Raw genomic sequence first — 18,603 nt, forward strand, 5'->3', positions numbered from 1 at the left:
TCCGGCTCTTTGAAAATGCTGTTTCCTCTGCATAGATCCCCATCCATAGTCCCAGAACCATATGGCTCAGGTCTGTTATTATCTCTGATTCCTGTCTGGAATTGATGCTGTTCTATATATCCCACAGTCCCTTCTACACTCCTACATTGCAGTGTTGATCAGAATGCATTGCATGGTTCATTCTTTCCTCCTACCAGTCTATGCAATGTGTGTATCTTACTTCCCAGAACCAATCATAGCACATGGAACACAGTAGCAGTTCAACAACTATTGTCTGGGTGCATGGAAACATGGTAGAATAAGCAGGATCCTAAAGAAAAGTCATTGATATTATGGTAGACAGAATAATAGGCTCTCCAAAAATGTCAACATTTGATTCCTGGAACTATGTTACATGCTGATCAACCGACCTTAAGACAGGGGGATGATCCTGGATTATCCAGACAAGCCCAATGTAATCACAAGGTACTAGAAGATGGAAGAGGGAGGCCAACACTCAATGTCAGGATAATGAAATGTGAGAACAATTTGATGAGCCACTATCTGCATCAAATATGGAAGAGGGTCACACAGCCAGGAAAGCAGGTAGCCTCTAAGAAGGTGTAAAAGGCAAACAACAACAACAACAACAAAAAGATTCTCATGAAGAGCTTCCAGAAGGAAATATTGACCCGCCAATACCTTGATTTTACCCCAGTGAGATCCATTTCAGACTTCTGACCTCCAAAATTGTAAGATGATATATTTAATAAATAAATATAACTGCAAGATGATGGGCTCATTTTAAGCCACTATTCAGTGTCATTTGTAACACATGCAGTCAAACTAATCTCGGCCCTTTTAAAGGTTCCAAAGGAGACAGCTGCTGTTCATTTGTTCACATTAACTGAACGTCTGTGTGCAAAGAGCTGTGTAAGGACCTGGATAGATTCAGGGCTGCATCAGAACAAATCCTGACCTTGAGGTCTGTCTTTCCAAGGAATTGGAGTGGAGGAGATAGAGCAGTGTTGTCTATCATTAAAAGAGAGTAGAAAAAGAAGGAAGGAGCTGCATAGAAAGGAAAGAGAACTTGAACTTGTTGCTGGAAGGTCTCTCTTGACCAACAGAAGCATAGAGAAACAGTTAAGGAGGCTACTTGTCCCTCCAGTATAAGGTGCCTTTGAAGGCAGTCCATTGTGGGCTCTGGATCAGGCTGTCTGAGGAGCCCAGAGCATCTTACATATGGAAAAAAAAAAGCTGTCCTACCAGTGACAAATCTGCAGAAGACAAGGAAATCAGGATTATGGAATTGCTAAAGTCAGAGTCACTCTTATCCAATCCCATTATTCTACAGATGAATTATCAAGGCTAAGATAGAGGAATCTCACCCTCATTTCAAAGGCCATGTCCTTGTTTCAATCTCTGTGGTGGCAGTCACCACTGGTGTCATACTTAGTGTGTTTGTGGCTGCCTAATCCCATTGGACTGTCCATTTATCAAAGGCAGAGGCTAAATCTGATCCATTCTTTTACTCCCTTTAGCAGTGACAGTAATCAAAACCTGAACATTTGTTGAATGAATGGATGTAAGATCCTAATAGGAAAAATCAGACAGACTTCCCAAATTGAGGAAAGAGAGAGAAATAGCATTTTTTCCTCAGTAAATATTTACCACACAAAAGAAAGTTCAGTTTTAACAAGTTGATTCAAAGGCATGCTTTTTGTTTATTTCAAAAACCATATTTTCCTATTCTGCAACATTCCTGGAATCCCAAGTGTGGTCCTCATCCAGTCCCTTACCAGTTGTGTGACCTTGTAGTGGTATGCTAATTGTTGGGAGCTTGCTTTCTTCATTGGGAAAGTGTGGATAATAGAACCTATCTTATCAGATTGTTTGGAGGATGGCAAATAATATTTGCACAGTCCCCCAATGCCTAGCACACAGTAGATGCCCAATAAATGATAAACCTTCAGAACATCCTCCTAGGTTGGGGTTCTACCCTTTGCGCTCAGCTGGGAAGTGCTGACTCCATCAATATAGAGCTGCTCTAACCTGCCAGGTTCCCTCTGGTACGTGCTGCAAAAGCAGAAATCTCCATCCACCCTCCTTCTGCTTGAAGCTGCAGCCACCTCTGCTCTCCTGACAAGCTGAGGGAGTGCCCTGATCCTCTTGAAGCCTATGCCTGATAAAAGATTCACCCAGCCATTATCTGCAGAGATAACCTAAAGTGCAGGAAACTCCTGTCTCTCGGCAGATGACTCCCCTGCATCAATATGTAGTTGAGTCACTAGTGAGGTTGGATTTTGACATAAAATGTTAAACTAAAAAGTCAAACCACTTGTTATCCCAGCAGCCAGAAGGCTGAGGCAGGAAGATCACAAGTTCCAAGCAAGCCTTAGCAACTGCAAGGTGCTATGCAAGTCAGTGAGATCCTGTTTCTAAATAAAAATACAAAATAGGGCTGGGGATATGGCTCAATGGTTAAGTGCCCCTGAGTTCAATCCCTGGTACAAAAACGAACAAACAAAAAAGAGCTACAACTGTATATAAAGTATGTTTCTAATCTTATAAAAATGTAAATATATCCAGATACACAGGTTCAAAAGAGAAAAACAGGAAACAAATATGTAATTATTACCTCACTGTGGTAAAAGTATGCATTTTTTTGTGTTCTTATAAATCATTTTTTTTAATTTTTTGGGTTTTTTTTTAACTTTAGTTTATTTATTCATTCTTTTATTTATATATTTATTTTATGTGGTGTTGAGAATCGAACCCAGTGCCTTTTATACATGCCAGGCAAGCGCTCTACCACTGAGCCACAAACCCAGCCCTATGCATGGTTTTTACTGGTTGATTTTGTGCTTATGTATTTTGGAAATGTTTAAAATTTGAATTTTGTTAAATTTACAAAGACAAATGTAAGGAGACTTGCTTGTCTGGCTATTCCTCAGAGAGACGGCACCATGAAAAACAGTTCAGGCGGCTGCTTTGCTTACTTACAGGCCCAACATCAGTCTCTCCTGGGGCTCACCCTGATTTCTTGCTTGGCTTTTTTTTCCATCCTGCCAAATTCACTTTGGCTGTCTTTGCTCCAATTCCACATATCTGTTCACTCATAGTCACCCCCTTAGAACAGTCTCAGGGCTCTTGAACAAGAAGCAGCCATTTCTCCTCATTCACTTCCTCTAATCCCCTCTTCCTCAGGAGGCCTCCAAGGCCTGAGGCCTGAAATGGGAATTTTCTTCCACCCTCTTCCAACTCCATCCCTGATTCCCCCTCATCCCACTTTCGTTTGCGTATCATTCAACTGGGTTCTGCCAAAAGTGAGATAAGAAAAATGAAAATTAGGACGGTAAGTGGGAAGAGTAAAAAAAAAAAAAGGAGGAGAGGAAACCTGTAACATTCAAAAGAAGCAGGACTAAATTTGCATAACCTTGGTGTATCTAGGCCACTCTTCCAGCAACTCCAAACTCTCCGAAGGCAACACGAAGGAATTCAAGGGGTTCTCTTTTTTTTGGCCCCTGTAGTTGGAGGCAGAAGAGTGCACATCTGAGGGTAAACACAGTCTTCAAAGAAAAACAGTGTATCCTAAGGTCCTCTCAGACAGGACCCAGGCTCAAGGCAGGCAGTGATTCCCCTTTCCTGTCCCCAGAGCCGCACCTGTGGTGAGCGTATTTGCCTTGGCCTTTCCCATTCTCTGACTCATGGGTTTAATTAAACTTTCTGTCTATGTGTCTTTTAATACACTCTTTTTATTAATAATACCAGCTGTGGCTTTAGAACTGACTTGCACACCACCCAGACTAGAGGCCCATTTATAATCCGGAACATCAGGGGCATGATGACCGTGTTAAAGGCCTTACTTATTAAAACAACATTATAAGAGAATCCCTAATTCTGTACAAAGTTTTATTTTTTCAGACCTGGGATATTTGTCTCTCTTCTTGTTGCTATTTCAGGGAAAAGAGCTGCCAAATGGAGTTTTTCCGTATTGGACTTAAAAGGGGGCAGGGGCTGAAGCTGATCCTTATTTTAACATCGGTGCCAACAGCTGGCCTGAAATAAGTGTTCACAGCCAGATTTTTGAATTCCAGTAACCAGGAGCCCATTATGAAAAGACTCCTACAAATGTCTCTCCCTGAGGCCTCTGGCCAACTACAGTGGAAAGCTTTGAACTTGTCTGGAGCCAAAAAGATCTGAGATGGCATGGAGACAGACAGGGTGCTGGCCAAGAGCTCAGTGGGCTGAGCTGGTCCAAAGCGGGTCTCTCTCCACAGCTGAACTTGCCAGGGTGCTCCAGTCCAGGGTTGGGGCTGCGTTTCAAAACTGTTGCCTGTTGATTGGACCACACTGCGTTTAGGGGGAGGTTGGCCAACTGGTCTACTTGCCTGAAGAGGCCCCGTCCAGACAGAGTCTCTCTCCCTTGGCTGCTCTCTTAAGAACCTCCCCTCCTTGACTTTTGGAAGCAGCCCTGGAAGCCTTTTTGCTTCACCCCAAACTCCTCTGTGAATAAACAGGATGCTTGGAAAAGCTCAAGATGGCCAGGGTTGGCTACGTTGGCTATTGACTCTCACTTGGAAAACAGCAGTGGTAGGTTCTCTGAAACTGTTTCCAGAGGCTCTGGATACTGCCCAGACATCTCAGATTGCTGGAGCCAATCACTCTTGCTTTGTATCTCTCTCTTTCTCTCTCTGAATTTGAACTGGCTACCGAAGTTCATATTGGTAGAGGTGAGACAGACAAGATGCAATTTGCTTTTTTAAAACCGTACTACTTTTATTTCTTTTTAAATTAATTTTTATTATGCATTACGATTATAATAATAGTGGGATGGGGTTCAATGTGATGTGCTAATACGTGCACATAGCATAATTGAGTCTGTTTTGTTCCTTCCTCCCTTCCCTTTGTCTCCTTCCACTCTTCTGGTCTCTCTTCTATTTTCATGTGGATGTTTCTTATAAGATCTTAAGATCCCTATTCCCAAAGGGATCAGAGAGAAAGGTGAGTTCTGTAAGTGGGAACCTTACTCCCTTTACAGATCTCAAGGCTGCAGTAGGACCCCAAAGAAGAATCCCCTGTTCGTGTTCATGACTGAATTTCCATTGGACAATGTGTTCATGTGTTCCCTGTTGTTCCTGCTGAAAGATGCAAACAGTGGACTATCCTACTGATGAGTGCAGCAGTGCTCCCCTGGAGCTCCGTTAATCCTACACACAAAGGCCTTAACATCAGAGGAGGAGCAGGATCAGGGAAAGCTCAGGCACAGGGAGACAGCCACCAGAGCTCTCCCACAGGGAGGGGAATAAAGGTAATGACTGCCCCAGATAGAGGCCTCCTCCCATGGCTCTTTCACAGCTCGCCTGCCTGGCTAATGCCCAGGCTTAGCTATGGCCATTTTCACACAAACCCATTCTTTGCTGCTGCCAGAGCTCCTTGAGGGTGATCTAGGGCCACAGGATCCACCCCTCCCCTTCTGTCACCCTCAGAATCTGCTACTTGTTCTAGGGCTTGCAGGTACTTTTGCTGGCCCTGCTGGTCCCCACACAGCTGCACCTCCAATCACACCCATTCTTGAGTGTCCTACAGCACCCACGCTGGCTTTGCATGGCCCACTCTGTAGTCCCCAAGCCAGTGCTTCTCAGTCCTCTCTGTCAACCTCCTCTATAGCCCAGGCCATGCTGTGGAACTCAGGAGTGAAACATTCCAGTTCAGAAGAGCAAACAAGGTCTGGCACTACCCAGTGCCAGCCACCCCCCCTTTCTTGTGCACCTGATGCAGTGTAAACAAAAGAGTCCCCATGATAGTGACAGAGTCCAAATTTAGAAAGCAGAGCATCTGTGCCTACAGTGGCTCCACCTTGGAATCAGTGGCATTTTAGGCAGACAGATTCAAACACACATTGATAACATGGCAATTACTATGCCTAAGGATGACCAACTGATGAGCTTATGGCTGCTTTTCTCTTTGTATTCCTGTCCTGGTTTCTGAAAATAGTGACCTTAATCTTAAAATGCACCTGTGTCCTAATCTTGTGTTCAATTTGACATCAATGGATTCCTTCAAACTGGTAACATCTCTATGTCACTTGCAAAGCTTTAAATCTCAGAAGATTATAAAGCTTTTTTTCTGTTCTCCCAAATCTTCAACTGATTTTTCTTGGAATTTGGGATTTGGAAAAAAGGAATTTTGTGCACATACTGGGAAGGCATTTTTATAGGGAAAGACTAGACAGGATGTGCTATAGGCCCATGGCAAGTCCCCACGGGCTCTGGAGGGGAGATAAGGAGATTATAAGGAATAGTGGGACTGGGGGACAAGGCCCCTGTGTGAACAGGACAGTCTCATCTCCTCCACCCAGCTTTGACTAGAAAATGTATTTGAAGCAGAGCCACCAGCTCAGTTCATGAAGAACTTTTAAAGAACAAAAGAAGATCAACAAGTTATTTTTCAAAGGACAAGTCCTGACCTAGCCAGTATAATCTGTTAGAAAAGGAAAACATTAGAGAATATTGGCATAACTGCTTTCACCAATTAAAGTTAAACTATACATATTTCTTGTCATAAATTTGACTCTTCTGCCTGGGATTTTCGTTGTTGTTTTAGGTATTTGTTTTCTACAGAGGACAATAGCTCTATGGTTATATTGAGCAATTTTTTTTTTTTTTTTTTTTTTTTTTTTTTTTTTGCTTAAGGATGACAGACTTGCAAATTGCAGTCTTTGGGCGGGGTAGGTGGTAATGGGGATCGAACCCAGAGCCCTCTGCATCCTCTGCCCTTCTTATTTTTAGATAGTCTCACTAAATTGCCAAGGATGGCCTCAAACTTGCATATCTCCTGCCTCAGCCTCCCAAGCTGCTGGGATTACAGGCGTTTACTAATGTACCTGGCTAGCCTTTTAATCCTGAAATAAATTCACTCTTTGAAATTATATTTGTTAAAATGTTTAGAGGAGAAAAAAAACTGTGATTTTGAAATTATAACTTATAGTCATGAGTTGATTTTACCCACAAATTCAGGTGATAATTAACTCACTATGGTATTATCCACCTAACTATTTTAGGTAATCTCTATAAAAGGACTTTACAAATTTTCTTAAATTTAGGAAATTAGCTAAAGCACATTTTCCATTGTGGAAATGTATTATAAGTACAATAAAGGGACTCTGTAAGAGATTAAATCTGCTAGAATCTCCATTTGTTACGATTGGGCCCTCAGCCCTTCCTCCCTTAGGTCTCACGTGGATGAGAAGTTGTGCACCCTGAGGTTGGGATACATAAGCCTGATGCAGATGATGCAAAGGACCTGAAGAAGGACAATCAGGCACATGATGACAGTGACCCAGTCTCTAGGCCCCCTTTGGAAAAGTGACAGAATCCTGGGGTGATAGCTGCTATAATAAAGAGAATGGCAGATCCAAACTGCTTCCCTGGGGTCCCTGCTTGAAGTTGGGTTGGGGAAGAACAAAAAGAATTGCATTGTCACTTTGGTTTGGGACAGGTGGAATGAAAAAAGGAGCCACGCCTTTCACTTTGGGGTCAAGAAGAGAGAGCCATATTGTAAAGTGAACTGTGGCTCCCCAAGACCTCCAGGCATCGTGTCTCCCTGAGGCCCATGAGGGAAACATGAGGCACAGGCTTCAGAAAGGCCAGAGGTAAAAGAGGATGGAGAGGAAAATGAGCATTGCAAGACACTCCAGGGATTACCACTGTCTGGGTCAGAGGGAGGGAATGGGCAGGACCACGGTTCCAGAAATCCAACTCCTAGTAACAAACACAGAAGGACTTCTCTGTGAGGATTTGGTGACCTTTGAAGTTCCAGCGTCATCAACAAGTTTAACCCCTGTCAATGTTTAGATAGCGCTAACTTATGTAGAGCTCCATCATTCTCAAAAATGAAAGGGGGTGGGGGAGAACAATGAGTGAATCAGTGAATAGGGATGATAGACTTGCAAATTGCAATCTTTTGGTGGTTACCAAGGGAACAGTTTCCTGACTGGGCTAAAGTCCATCACAGAGACAACCCTCACAAGTCCTGACCAATGAGGGCTGGAGGTAGCAGGTGACCAGAGGAACAAGTGATGGTCAGACTTTTGAGTGAAGGAAGCCATCCCACACCCTCCTCCTCATAGCTGGCCTGCTGGACCAGAGCCTCTGGAAAGTGGGGGCCTCAGGTCTGCCTGACCATCTAACTACATATGTGAGAGAATTACAGATTTCCCCTTAAGAACAAAAGACACCAACGTTGATTAAGCTGCTATTTCTTAGATTAAGCTGCAGTTAGTGGGAAGGGATATTTAATGTACAGGAGTCCTTCCTGATCCAAGGGGGATACATTCTAAAACTCTCAAGAGATACCTGGAACCGTATTAGACATTTTTTCCCCTATATATTCCTATGGTAAAGGTTCTTCCTTACAATAGAATGCCAATTTAATAATTGTTAAAGGGATGATCAAATTAGGAAATCACAACTCGGCACGCACACAGTTAAAATTGTTTAAAACTAGTGGGCGATGAGAAATGGGAAAAGCATATATAGACATTTTTTCCCCTATATATTCATATAGTAAAGTTTAATTTTAAAACTAGGCACATGAGAAATTAGCAATAATAACTCATAACAAAATAGAAGAAGTATACCGATATAATGTAATAAAAGTTATTTCAAACTTATGAATTTTTATTTCCAGAATATTCCATTCAATACTTTTGGATCCCCATTGACCTCAGATAATTGAAACTGTAGAAAGCAAAACCGTGGATGGAGTTTTGCTTTCAACAGTTTATCTAGGTAGGCAATTTTTTGTTTGAGTTTGTTTTAAATTTAAATGTGTTTTATTTTAAAATAATGTCAGACTCACAGAAAAGTTGTGAGTACCCAGTACAAAGAATTCCTGCATACCCTCTACTATGTTCAGCCAGTTTCACTTACCTACATTTGTTTTACCATACCCTGCTTGACCTTTCATCCACATATGTAAAATCTGATCATGTCCTACCCCCAAATCCATTCAGTGATTGTTTCATAAAATCAAGGACATTTTCTTATATAGCCAGTGTACAAAGAAATACATAGATACAGTATTATTATCTCATCAACCAACCTGATTCCAATTTCAGCAATTATCTTACTGCTGTTCCTTATAACTGAAAGGGGAGAGAAATCCCCTCAGGTCCAGAACCACACATCACATTCAGCTGCTGTGTCTCTTTCATCTCCTTTAGTCTGAAAGCCTCTCAGTACTTCTTCATCTTTCATGACTTTAACATTTTTGAAGCATACAGACTATTTCTTTTGAAGAATGTCTCTCGATTTGGGTTTAATTGAAGTTTCACAAAGATTATAAGTTCAGGCTCTTCATTTTGGGCAGGAATAGCCTAGAAGTGATGCTATGTTCTTGGCACATCATATCAAGAGGTACAAGCTGTCCATTTGTCCAGCTACTGATGTTTATGTTGACTGCTGAAGTAACATGGCATATGCCAGGTTTCTCACCCATAAAATTACTATCTTTCCGCTGCTGTAATGGATAAATATCTTCTGGGAAGTTACTTTAATTATATATTTTTGTGTACATACATTTGTGGTGTATGTTTTTCCCATTTCTCATCACCCACTAGTTTTAACATCCGTTGGTGAGTCTTGCCTGAAACAATTTTAACTGTGTGCGTGCCAAGTTGTGATTTCCTAATTTCATAATCCCTTTAACAATTATTAAATTGGCATTTTATTGTAAGGAAGAACTTTCCCTACTCCTCATTCATTCTTTTATTCATTTGAAAGAACTCATGTATTCTTATCTTATTCTTTGGCTATTGTGATCAACATTAATTTTAATGTTCAAATTGTCCCAGATTTAGCCAGTGGAACCCCTTTCAACTTGGTTACTGTGGGTTGTAACTTGTCCTACCATTCTTTGAGAAGTTCCTTTCTTTCAACACAGGAAGATATTAGAGCCAGAATCTTAAAATTAGCTATTTCCCTAAGGAGTCCTAATTCTAAGTATTTAGAAACGAAGGACTGAATGTCGAATGCTAGGTATGCTCGGTGTATGTGTGTAAGTGCAGAGAAGTGTTCATCTAAAGTAGAGATATATGGCTAGATTCGCTTACTTTTGTTTATAATCCATTTTTGGTTTCTATATTTGATTTTTATGTATTTTTATTTTGAACATATGAAACATGATTCTAAATGTCAAATCCACAGGGAAAAAAGTCTACTTATGAGAATGCCACTCCCCCCGCATCTCTTCTATCCTGTTCCCCAGTCCTTGGCACCCTGTTCCCAACCACCACCATCCATTGTAACAATCTCAATAGTTTCTGGTTTATCCTTCTCAGGTTTTATTTTGCAGAAAAGAACAGACACATGTATATTTTCTCCTTATTTTCTACCTAAAGGATACATACTTATAGATGCTAGTTTTCTTTTTTCACTGAGCAAAATATACACAAAATCACTCCATATCAGTTCAGAGAGATGTTCCTGGTCCTTTTTACAGCCATGTAATACCCCACTGTGTGGATTTATTTAGCACCCTCTGAAGTTTGGGTACACAGTTTACCTCCAACATGTTTCACAAACACCCAGTACTGCAAAGAATTAGATATTGCCAAATACCAACTGAGAGTGTGCCATTTTGCGTCCTCCCATTAACACGAGACCGCCAGTCTCCATATTCCTCCCATGGAATGTGCTGTTGTGTTTTTTTGTTTTGTTTTGTTTTTTTTTTACTTTTGCCAATTTAAATGAAAAATTATCTCAGTTCACTTTTAATCTTCATTTCTCTGTGAATGAGGTCAAATTTTTTTTTTATATATGTAAACCTAGTGTGTCTTTTGCCTGCTTTTCTATTGCGTACATGCTTTTTTTTGAGAGAGAGAGAATTTTTTAATATTTATTTTTTAGTTTTTGGTAGACACAACATCTTCATTTCATTTTTATGTGGTGCTGAGGATCAAACCCAGCGCCCCGCACATGCCAGGCGAGCGCACTACTGCTTGAGCCATATCCCCAGCCCGTGTACATGCTTTTTAAAACCTTTGCTCTCAATTTTATTTTCCCTTCAGTTTGCCAGGAAGAAACCAGAAGTAATACAAATTTGCTTAACATTTAATTTTTAACACAATAGGATCTTATTCACCATAATTCTTAATTGTTGATAGTCATGTGTTTATTCACTGTGAAGTTTTGATCAAGCTGCATACTTATGATACACTTCTAAAGCTGATTTTTAAAAGTCTTAGCCAATTTAATTCTGTGCCAGATTACCAGTGTCTTTCCTGCCTAATACCTAAAGGAAACCTGGTGATTCCCAGGGACCCCTGACATGGGACTAAGGAGAAAGCAGCCTCTTAGGAAGGCAACCCAGGAGCCCATACTTCCTGGGTAAGCCCACAACACAGCACACACCTGGGTCCCCAAGATCCCACCCAAACATGGTAGCCCTGGATAACGACAGGGAAGGATTTACCCAATGAACAGACATAAGAATCCTGATTTAAAGTTTTTGCCTGAAAATACCTTCTTTGTGCCCCAATAGGTGATGGCTATCTGTTCTAATCCTCATTTTCTCCATAATTTTCGGGGGCAATAGAAAGAAATAAGTGAGATCTAATCAGCAGACATTATGAACAGATTCACAAGGAATTGGATCTTTCTACCATTTTCTGTGAACTAGCCCTTGAAAAGCTATGACTGGGTGAGGTTCTTTCCCTCCTCCCCTCAGCCTCTGCAATCTCTTTTTCATGGGAGATTCTGGTAATTCCAATAAAGCTGCCATGGGGTAGGGGGCACACAAAGGGAGGAATTTGTTAAAGTGACTGGTCTACTTGTTGTATCTTTCAGAACAGTCCAGAAAGGAGAGGGAGGTCATGCCACCTGGATGGTGATCACACTGCCACTGGCATGAGGAGGACCCAGCCTCTCACGTGGAACAGTCTGGGGAGTCTCTGAGCAGCTGAGTCGGGGAGGAGGTGTGGGACAGGTGGCGATAGTAGCTGTTGGAATGAAGGCTAAACAGCGTTGGTGGAAGTCAGAGATAAACTTCCATCTTCCTCCTCCACTTTCCACAGAACAAGCAGATGAGACAGGCTATTTCAAGGAGTTTCCAAGAATGGCATTTGATAGATATCACGATCTTCCAAGGGAAGCTGGGCACAAGGCATCCGTTTCTGCTCCGGTCCTCAGCCATGGTGCCCTGACACGTGCACAGGACTCCACGTCCTGGGTCTTGCATGCTGAGATCACAGTAAACACACACACACTTCCTTTCCTTCACCCTCTCCCACACTGCACAGCATTGGGGTAGATGCCATTCCAGTTGTGAGAATTGGTGTCCCCAATTCAGACTCCGCAGGCTCACTGGACATCGGTCTGATCCCAGTTTCTGATGACGTACTGAATTTCCCACGTTTGCATGGTACACTTCTGCAGCACAAGCATGTAGGCACCAGAAGAGTGCTTCCTGATCTCCAGACACCGTTTGGTGTCCCTGTTTATGATGGCTCTTCCCTGGGTGGGAGGAGGGAGAGTCAAGGTGATAGCCATAGCACAGCATCCCACTGGGCCTGCTCTCTGTGCTGTGGTCTGCCAGGGTCCCTGGATCCTTTGCAAGTTCCCCAGTGAGAATGAGAAGCAATGTGGGGAATTCAACACCCCCCCCCGGTACTTTCTGCACCAGCCCCGCAGCCAGCTAAGCCCACAGTGCTGAGTTCATGAGCACCATGGGCCTCCCTGGAGACTGAAGCAGCAGGCCAACGCTGACTGGCCTAACACCATGACATCTTGTTTTCAAATTTGTCCCTCTTTTCTGTCTCTCCAGACCTGAGCCCATGGAACCCCTCGGGCTCGCCCTTCCCTTGCCTTCCTCTCCCTCCTCAGCAGGGCTCCGTCAAGGACCTGGGGCAGAAGCCACTTGGGAGGAACTCAGTTTACCTTCTCCACCATTCCGGGTGGCAACTTCCTGCCTCTGGTCATGGGGGCTTCACCAAAGTTCACTACTGGGAACACTGTGGGCATCAGTGCTCAACAGTCAGGATTGATTCCCTCATATACAAACCAGGTGGCCTTGGGCACCTAACCTCCCCAAGTCTCCATTTCTTCATCTGTAAAATAGGTTTTGAGTAAATTTTAAAGTTTAAAATTTGTGTTAATATTAATTGAGCATCTGGTGCTTGACACATGAAAGATGCACAATGAATCTGACTTCATCTTGGCCCTGTCCCTTCTCATAGGGAAAGAGGAAGAAAGGTCCTCCTCCTTGTTCCTATGTTCTCCTTCTGACCCCACCCCTCGCCCCACCTCTTTCTGAACTCCACATCTCAGCACTTGGCAATCTTGTCATCTGTCCAAGCTGAGCCTGCATCTGCTCCTAACCCTCTCACCCCCACACCCCTCTCACCCCCATTCCCCTCTCCAATCTTTGCTAGAATCACTCCCTAGTCTGTGTTAGTCCCTGGGTCAGGGGCTTCTTCCTTTATTCACCACCTTCTGCTACCATCGTCAGAGTTCATGCATTCCATGAGAGGTCTGGTGAGTCACCTGATCTCACTGTCCCTCAGATACACGGTCACCAGGGCTTTGAACAGCAAGGGCTGCAGCTCTAAGATCTCCAAACCTCTGCCTCCCTGCTTCTCACCTCTCACAATCACAAACTGCCCCCAACAGCTCCTGGTCCCCCAAACCATCTGACCCATACTCCCTGGGTGCCCCACCCCATCCTCCACCCCCCATTCTCAGGGCATTCATCCAGTGTCGGCCACACAGGGTTCCTCTCCAGGTTCTGGAACTTCTCCACCACCCGACACTCCCTGCTCTCAGCCCCTGACCACAGAGGGCTCCTGGACAGAGTCCACCAACCCGGCCCAACAAGGCATCTACAGCAGCCTGGCCTCAGGCTTGGCTTGTCCCTCTGTATCACTCTTCTAGGCCTCTACAGCACATTCTGTCCCTGGATCCCCACCCCGACACTTTCAGCAAATGTCAAGAAGATCACACTCCATTTATATCTTCACCTGAAAACCACCAGTGGTCCACAGGATGCTGCCTCACAGATGATCTCAAAGCAGCTGCCTGTCCCTGTCTCACCCGTCAGTAGCCTGTTTGTGCCACCCTTGATGCTAGCAAACATTCTTCCAGTCTAACACCCTTGTTTTATTTCTCCCTCTCTGCACATTTGTTTTCTACTAGCTTTAAAGATGTCATAATGTTAGAAGAAGGGGAGGACCACAAACCCAAAGCTCTCCTGCTTAACTAATATTTAGTGGTTTTGCCCCTTTAAAAAAAATAAAAGTCATCAGACTAGAGTGAGACATGCATACCTATGTTCATAGCAGCACAATTCACAATAGCCAAACTATGGAACCAGCGTAGGTATCTACCAATGGATAAAGAAAATGTGGTATATACACACAATGGAGATTTATTCAGCCACTAAGGAGAATGAAATTCTGTCATTTGCAAGAAAGTGGATAGAACTTGAGAACACCATGTTAAGCTAAATAAATGAAACTCAGAAAGCCAAGGGCCATATATTGTCTCTCCTATGTGGAAGCTAGAGAGGAAAAAGGAACAAAAAACATTGGGTGGGGGAGTCTCATGAAAAAGAGAGATCAGGAGTAGAGGAAAGGGACCACAGGGAGGAAAAGGGGAACTACTAGGGAGTGATATTGGCCAAATTCCATTGTTATATTGTGTGCATGTAGGAATACATAACAACAAGCCCCACCATTTCAAACAACCATAATGCACCAATAAAAAACATGAAAAAAAGGAGAATCAAATACCTAAGCAACCAGGAAGTAACACACAGTGGTAAGATTCTCTGCTTCAGTGCTGCACAATTACTATGCTGTGTAATCTTGGGGAAACGGTTTGACTTCTCTGGACCATAGTTTCTTCATGGTTCAGACAGAGCTAACAGTAACACTTCTCTTATAAAAGACCTTTGTCTTACAAGGACTAAATTAGATAATGTTTAACCCAATGCCTGGCTTATAACATACACTCAATAAGTCTTGGCTATTATACTGTGATGTTTTAAACAAACTCAGTGGCCTATTTTCTATTTTCTCTCGACTTCCATGTGACTTGGGCTCTGACAGCACTCCCTACAGCACCTGGCTTCTTTTAATTGTGTTCATCTGGATCTTATGCACTTTCGCTCTTGTGTTTATTTAGGAACAGTGCCACCAGAATTTTTAACGGATTTCTGTTTTTGTTTCATTTTCACTTTTACAAAAGGAATCTATGCTTATTTTAATGGAAAAATGATATTTTTAAAAATTAGAACCACTCATGATGGTATAACACTGTACTTATGGTTTTTATATATGGTTTTTACTTCTTTTAAATTAATATTATGTATATTTTCTCCTTTCATCATTTTTAAATAACTTTTAGAATATCATTGGAATAGCTATATGATATTCACTTAAGCAATGAGCAAAAATCCCTACCACTACTGGGTATTTCATTTTTCCTAACATTTTGCTTTGAAAATATCAGGATATAGTCTACATTCATCATGGCCTTCAGTCTATATTATTTCTTAAGATATTATCCTGAAAACTAATCAGTTCCTTTAAAAGGGGTCATAGTGAGTTGTTGGTGTCAGAGCTCTTCCTATTGTGTTAGTCAGCTTTCCATCACTATTGATAAAATACCCGAGGTAAACAACTCAACAGGAAGAAAGAATTTGGGCTCCTGGTTTCAGAGACTTCAGTTTACGATTGCTTGATTGCTTGACTCTGTTGTTTCTGGGCCTGGGATGAGGAAGAAGATCACAGCAGGGAGCACATGGTGGAGGGAAGCTGCTCACCTTACAGTGGTCAGAAGGCCAAGAGAGAGGAAAGTCCAGGGATAAGATACAGTCCCCAAGGTCATGCCCCAAGGACCCACTCCTTTCAACGAGGTTCCATCTCCTAAATTTCCATAATCTCCCAATAGTCCATCAAAGTATAACTTCATCAATGGCTTAATCTACTAATATAATCATAGCCCTCATGATCTAATAACTTCCCCAAAGCCCTACCTCTGAACATTGTTGCATTGAGAACCAAGACTTCAACATAAGCCTGGTAGGGGGGTGGTGCCTTTCAGATTCAAATATAACACCTGTGTGCAGGCAAATTGCTATTGGAACCTTTTTGGTTCACTCGCCCACCAGCAAGGTGTGAGCACCCACAGGGCTCTCTTTCTTAGTGGTTTCTGGAACCTTTAGGATGGGTGTTCTCCTCCTCCTCACTACCAACTCTAGAAATCCTCTTTGTGTCATGGGCTGTCACTCTGTCTTGACCTTCACCCAAAGTGATGCACTGTTTCAACTGCATCACTACCGCCAAGGCTAGGCTCCTCCTATCAAAGTCCATGTGGCTATAAACACCCCATCTCTGAATTAGGTCCCTTCTCAGTCACTCCATTTGGCTCCCTTGTGCTTCACAGAGAGTGTAACCTCCTCTGGTTGATTTAAAACACAGAATCATGACATTGGGAGAAAAGAGAGGGATTATCTAGTCTGATCACCCTCTCAATTCCAGAAAATACTTTTAGTGACTTTTTTTTTTCATGCTCAGGGTTTATTTTCAAGATTCCCACTCATAAACAAGAAATAATACAGAGATTCTGCTTATCCTTTACTTTGGTAACTTTTTAGTAGAAGGAATGTGTAAGTTGTGCTACAAAGTAAATAGAGCACAAGAGAGCCCCAACATTCAGCCAAATATTGTTTTCATATCTAAAAGGATTTTGATTCAGATATAAAATGGATAGGAAGGACTAGATAGGAATTGACTCAAGATGAACCAAAAATTTGATAATATACCGGGAACCACCTGATCACCTCCCTCTGAACTTTTGAATTTCTTGGCATAATGGTCATAAAAAGGGTCCCAGCCTGGACATCAGAGCATCAGGCAGCCCATCCCTGGATGTGCTACGGAGCAGACCTCACACTCAGCCCAAATTTCCATTCTATCATCGGCCTCAGTCAGCTGAGAAGGCAACCTTCCAAATTTCTCTTAGGAAGACAGCTTTTCAAATATTTGGGATGCATAATTATCTCTTTTGGATAAATAGTGAGGCTGATCTGGCTACGACACATCTGTCACCACACTGACTCAGCTGATCTTGCTGGATAAGCAGATGTCCCCTTCCTCCTCTTTCCCATGCCTAGTGCGTTCCTCCTAGAGCTGCATGCTCTGTTGAAGAGGACACCCTTCCCCAATAGAGGAGGACTGCTCCTTGGTCAAGGATATATGAGTAGCTGCACTCCCCTGCTAGAACCTCCAAAAGAGCTCTTAGGAATAAATGGTATTTTTAATTCCTAGGATATTTGGGATAAAGTATAGATACTAAGGGAATCAACAGGTAATATTTGCTAAATATTCTATGTGTCTTTGCTATTTTTAAGTACTTGATATATTTATGGAAAACTAGCATCTTACAAATTAACCTTTTGATAGCAATTTTAAAATGTGTATGTAACAATTTAAATTTCTGATTGCATGTTGAGATTTCACTGACTTTATAAGCACTTTGGAAAACATTTAAGAGATTCAGGTTCACTAAATATAAAATCAGATAATCAAAGTCCTTAAGAAAGTAAATTTAATGTTTTAAATTAATTTTATCAAATTAATGTATTATGTATTTTATATAATTTAAATTTATAAAATATACTCTACAACAGTTAAATAAATTTATTAAGTTGTTTTTAAAAATGCCCTATTAAAATAATTAAAACTTGCTAGGCTTAAAGTACTAAGATCATTAAAGACATCAAAAACTCACATTTAGCACACTAGGCTCACCAAATACTCAGATGTGCTGTGCTTGGTGACTACAATTGACAGAGAACTCAGCACTGTGTGAGGCAGCCTGTCCTGTTCAGGACAGCTAAGCTGCTGGGCCATCAAGAAGTCCCCCCTTTGCCATCAAGAAGTCCAGTTTGGGACTATTGGGAGAAGGTAGAACCTTTAAGAGAACGAGTCTAGCAGAAGGTCTTTAGGTGATTGAGGATGTGCCTTCCAGGGGGACTGCAAGACCCCAGTCTCTTCCTCTTTCTCTTTTGCTTCTTGACTTATGATATAAGTGAGGTCTACTCTACCACATGCTCCCCCCCTGATGCACTGCCTCACTACAGACCCAAATCAACTGGACCAATCAATCATGGACTGGAATCTTCAAAACTGTGACTCAGACTCAACCTCTCTTTATATGTTGGTTACCTCAGGTACTTGATGTAAATGACAGAACATTGACTAGCATGCTCCTTTTCCTTAGGAAAACAGCATCCTCTTTTCTCTAAGCTCAGCTCTCCTAAGTGCCAATCTTTCACTTGTTCCACAACCACTTATTGAGTGCCTGAAATGTTCCAGATGTTGTAACAGATGCTAGAGAGAAAACAACAAGCAAAATCCAGACCCTGCCCTCCAGTTCTCAGATGAGTGGTGAAAAGAAACAGGAGAGCAGGCAGGTCGAAGAGATAATGAGACAAGGGGAGCCTGAGAGCACAGAAGGACCCAGCCTATTCCTGCAGGGTCATGGAAGGCTTCCCAGAGAGAGGCCCTGTCTGAAGCCAGGGATGCACCTTGAGGTTGTTCTGGTGAAGAGGTTGGAGGAG

The 18,603-nt window shown here is 42.3% G+C and overlaps 1 protein-coding gene across 1 annotated transcript in view; it reads right to left on the reverse strand.

Annotated features, from left to right (window-relative positions):
• Positions 1–12,341: 12,341 nt before the first annotated feature.
• Positions 12,342–18,603, reverse strand: part of Galnt8 (polypeptide N-acetylgalactosaminyltransferase 8) — a 52,129-nt gene continuing 45,867 nt past the window's right edge. Inside the window, exon 11 of the mRNA XM_077799086.1 lies at positions 12,342–12,494. Within this exon, the coding sequence (XP_077655212.1) occupies positions 12,342–12,494 (153 nt within the window). The remainder of the gene's footprint in view (positions 12,495–18,603) is intronic.

Source organism: Urocitellus parryii, chromosome 5, assembly GCF_045843805.1.
Source record: "Urocitellus parryii isolate mUroPar1 chromosome 5, mUroPar1.hap1, whole genome shotgun sequence".
Taxonomy (NCBI): domain Eukaryota; kingdom Metazoa; phylum Chordata; class Mammalia; order Rodentia; family Sciuridae; genus Urocitellus; species Urocitellus parryii.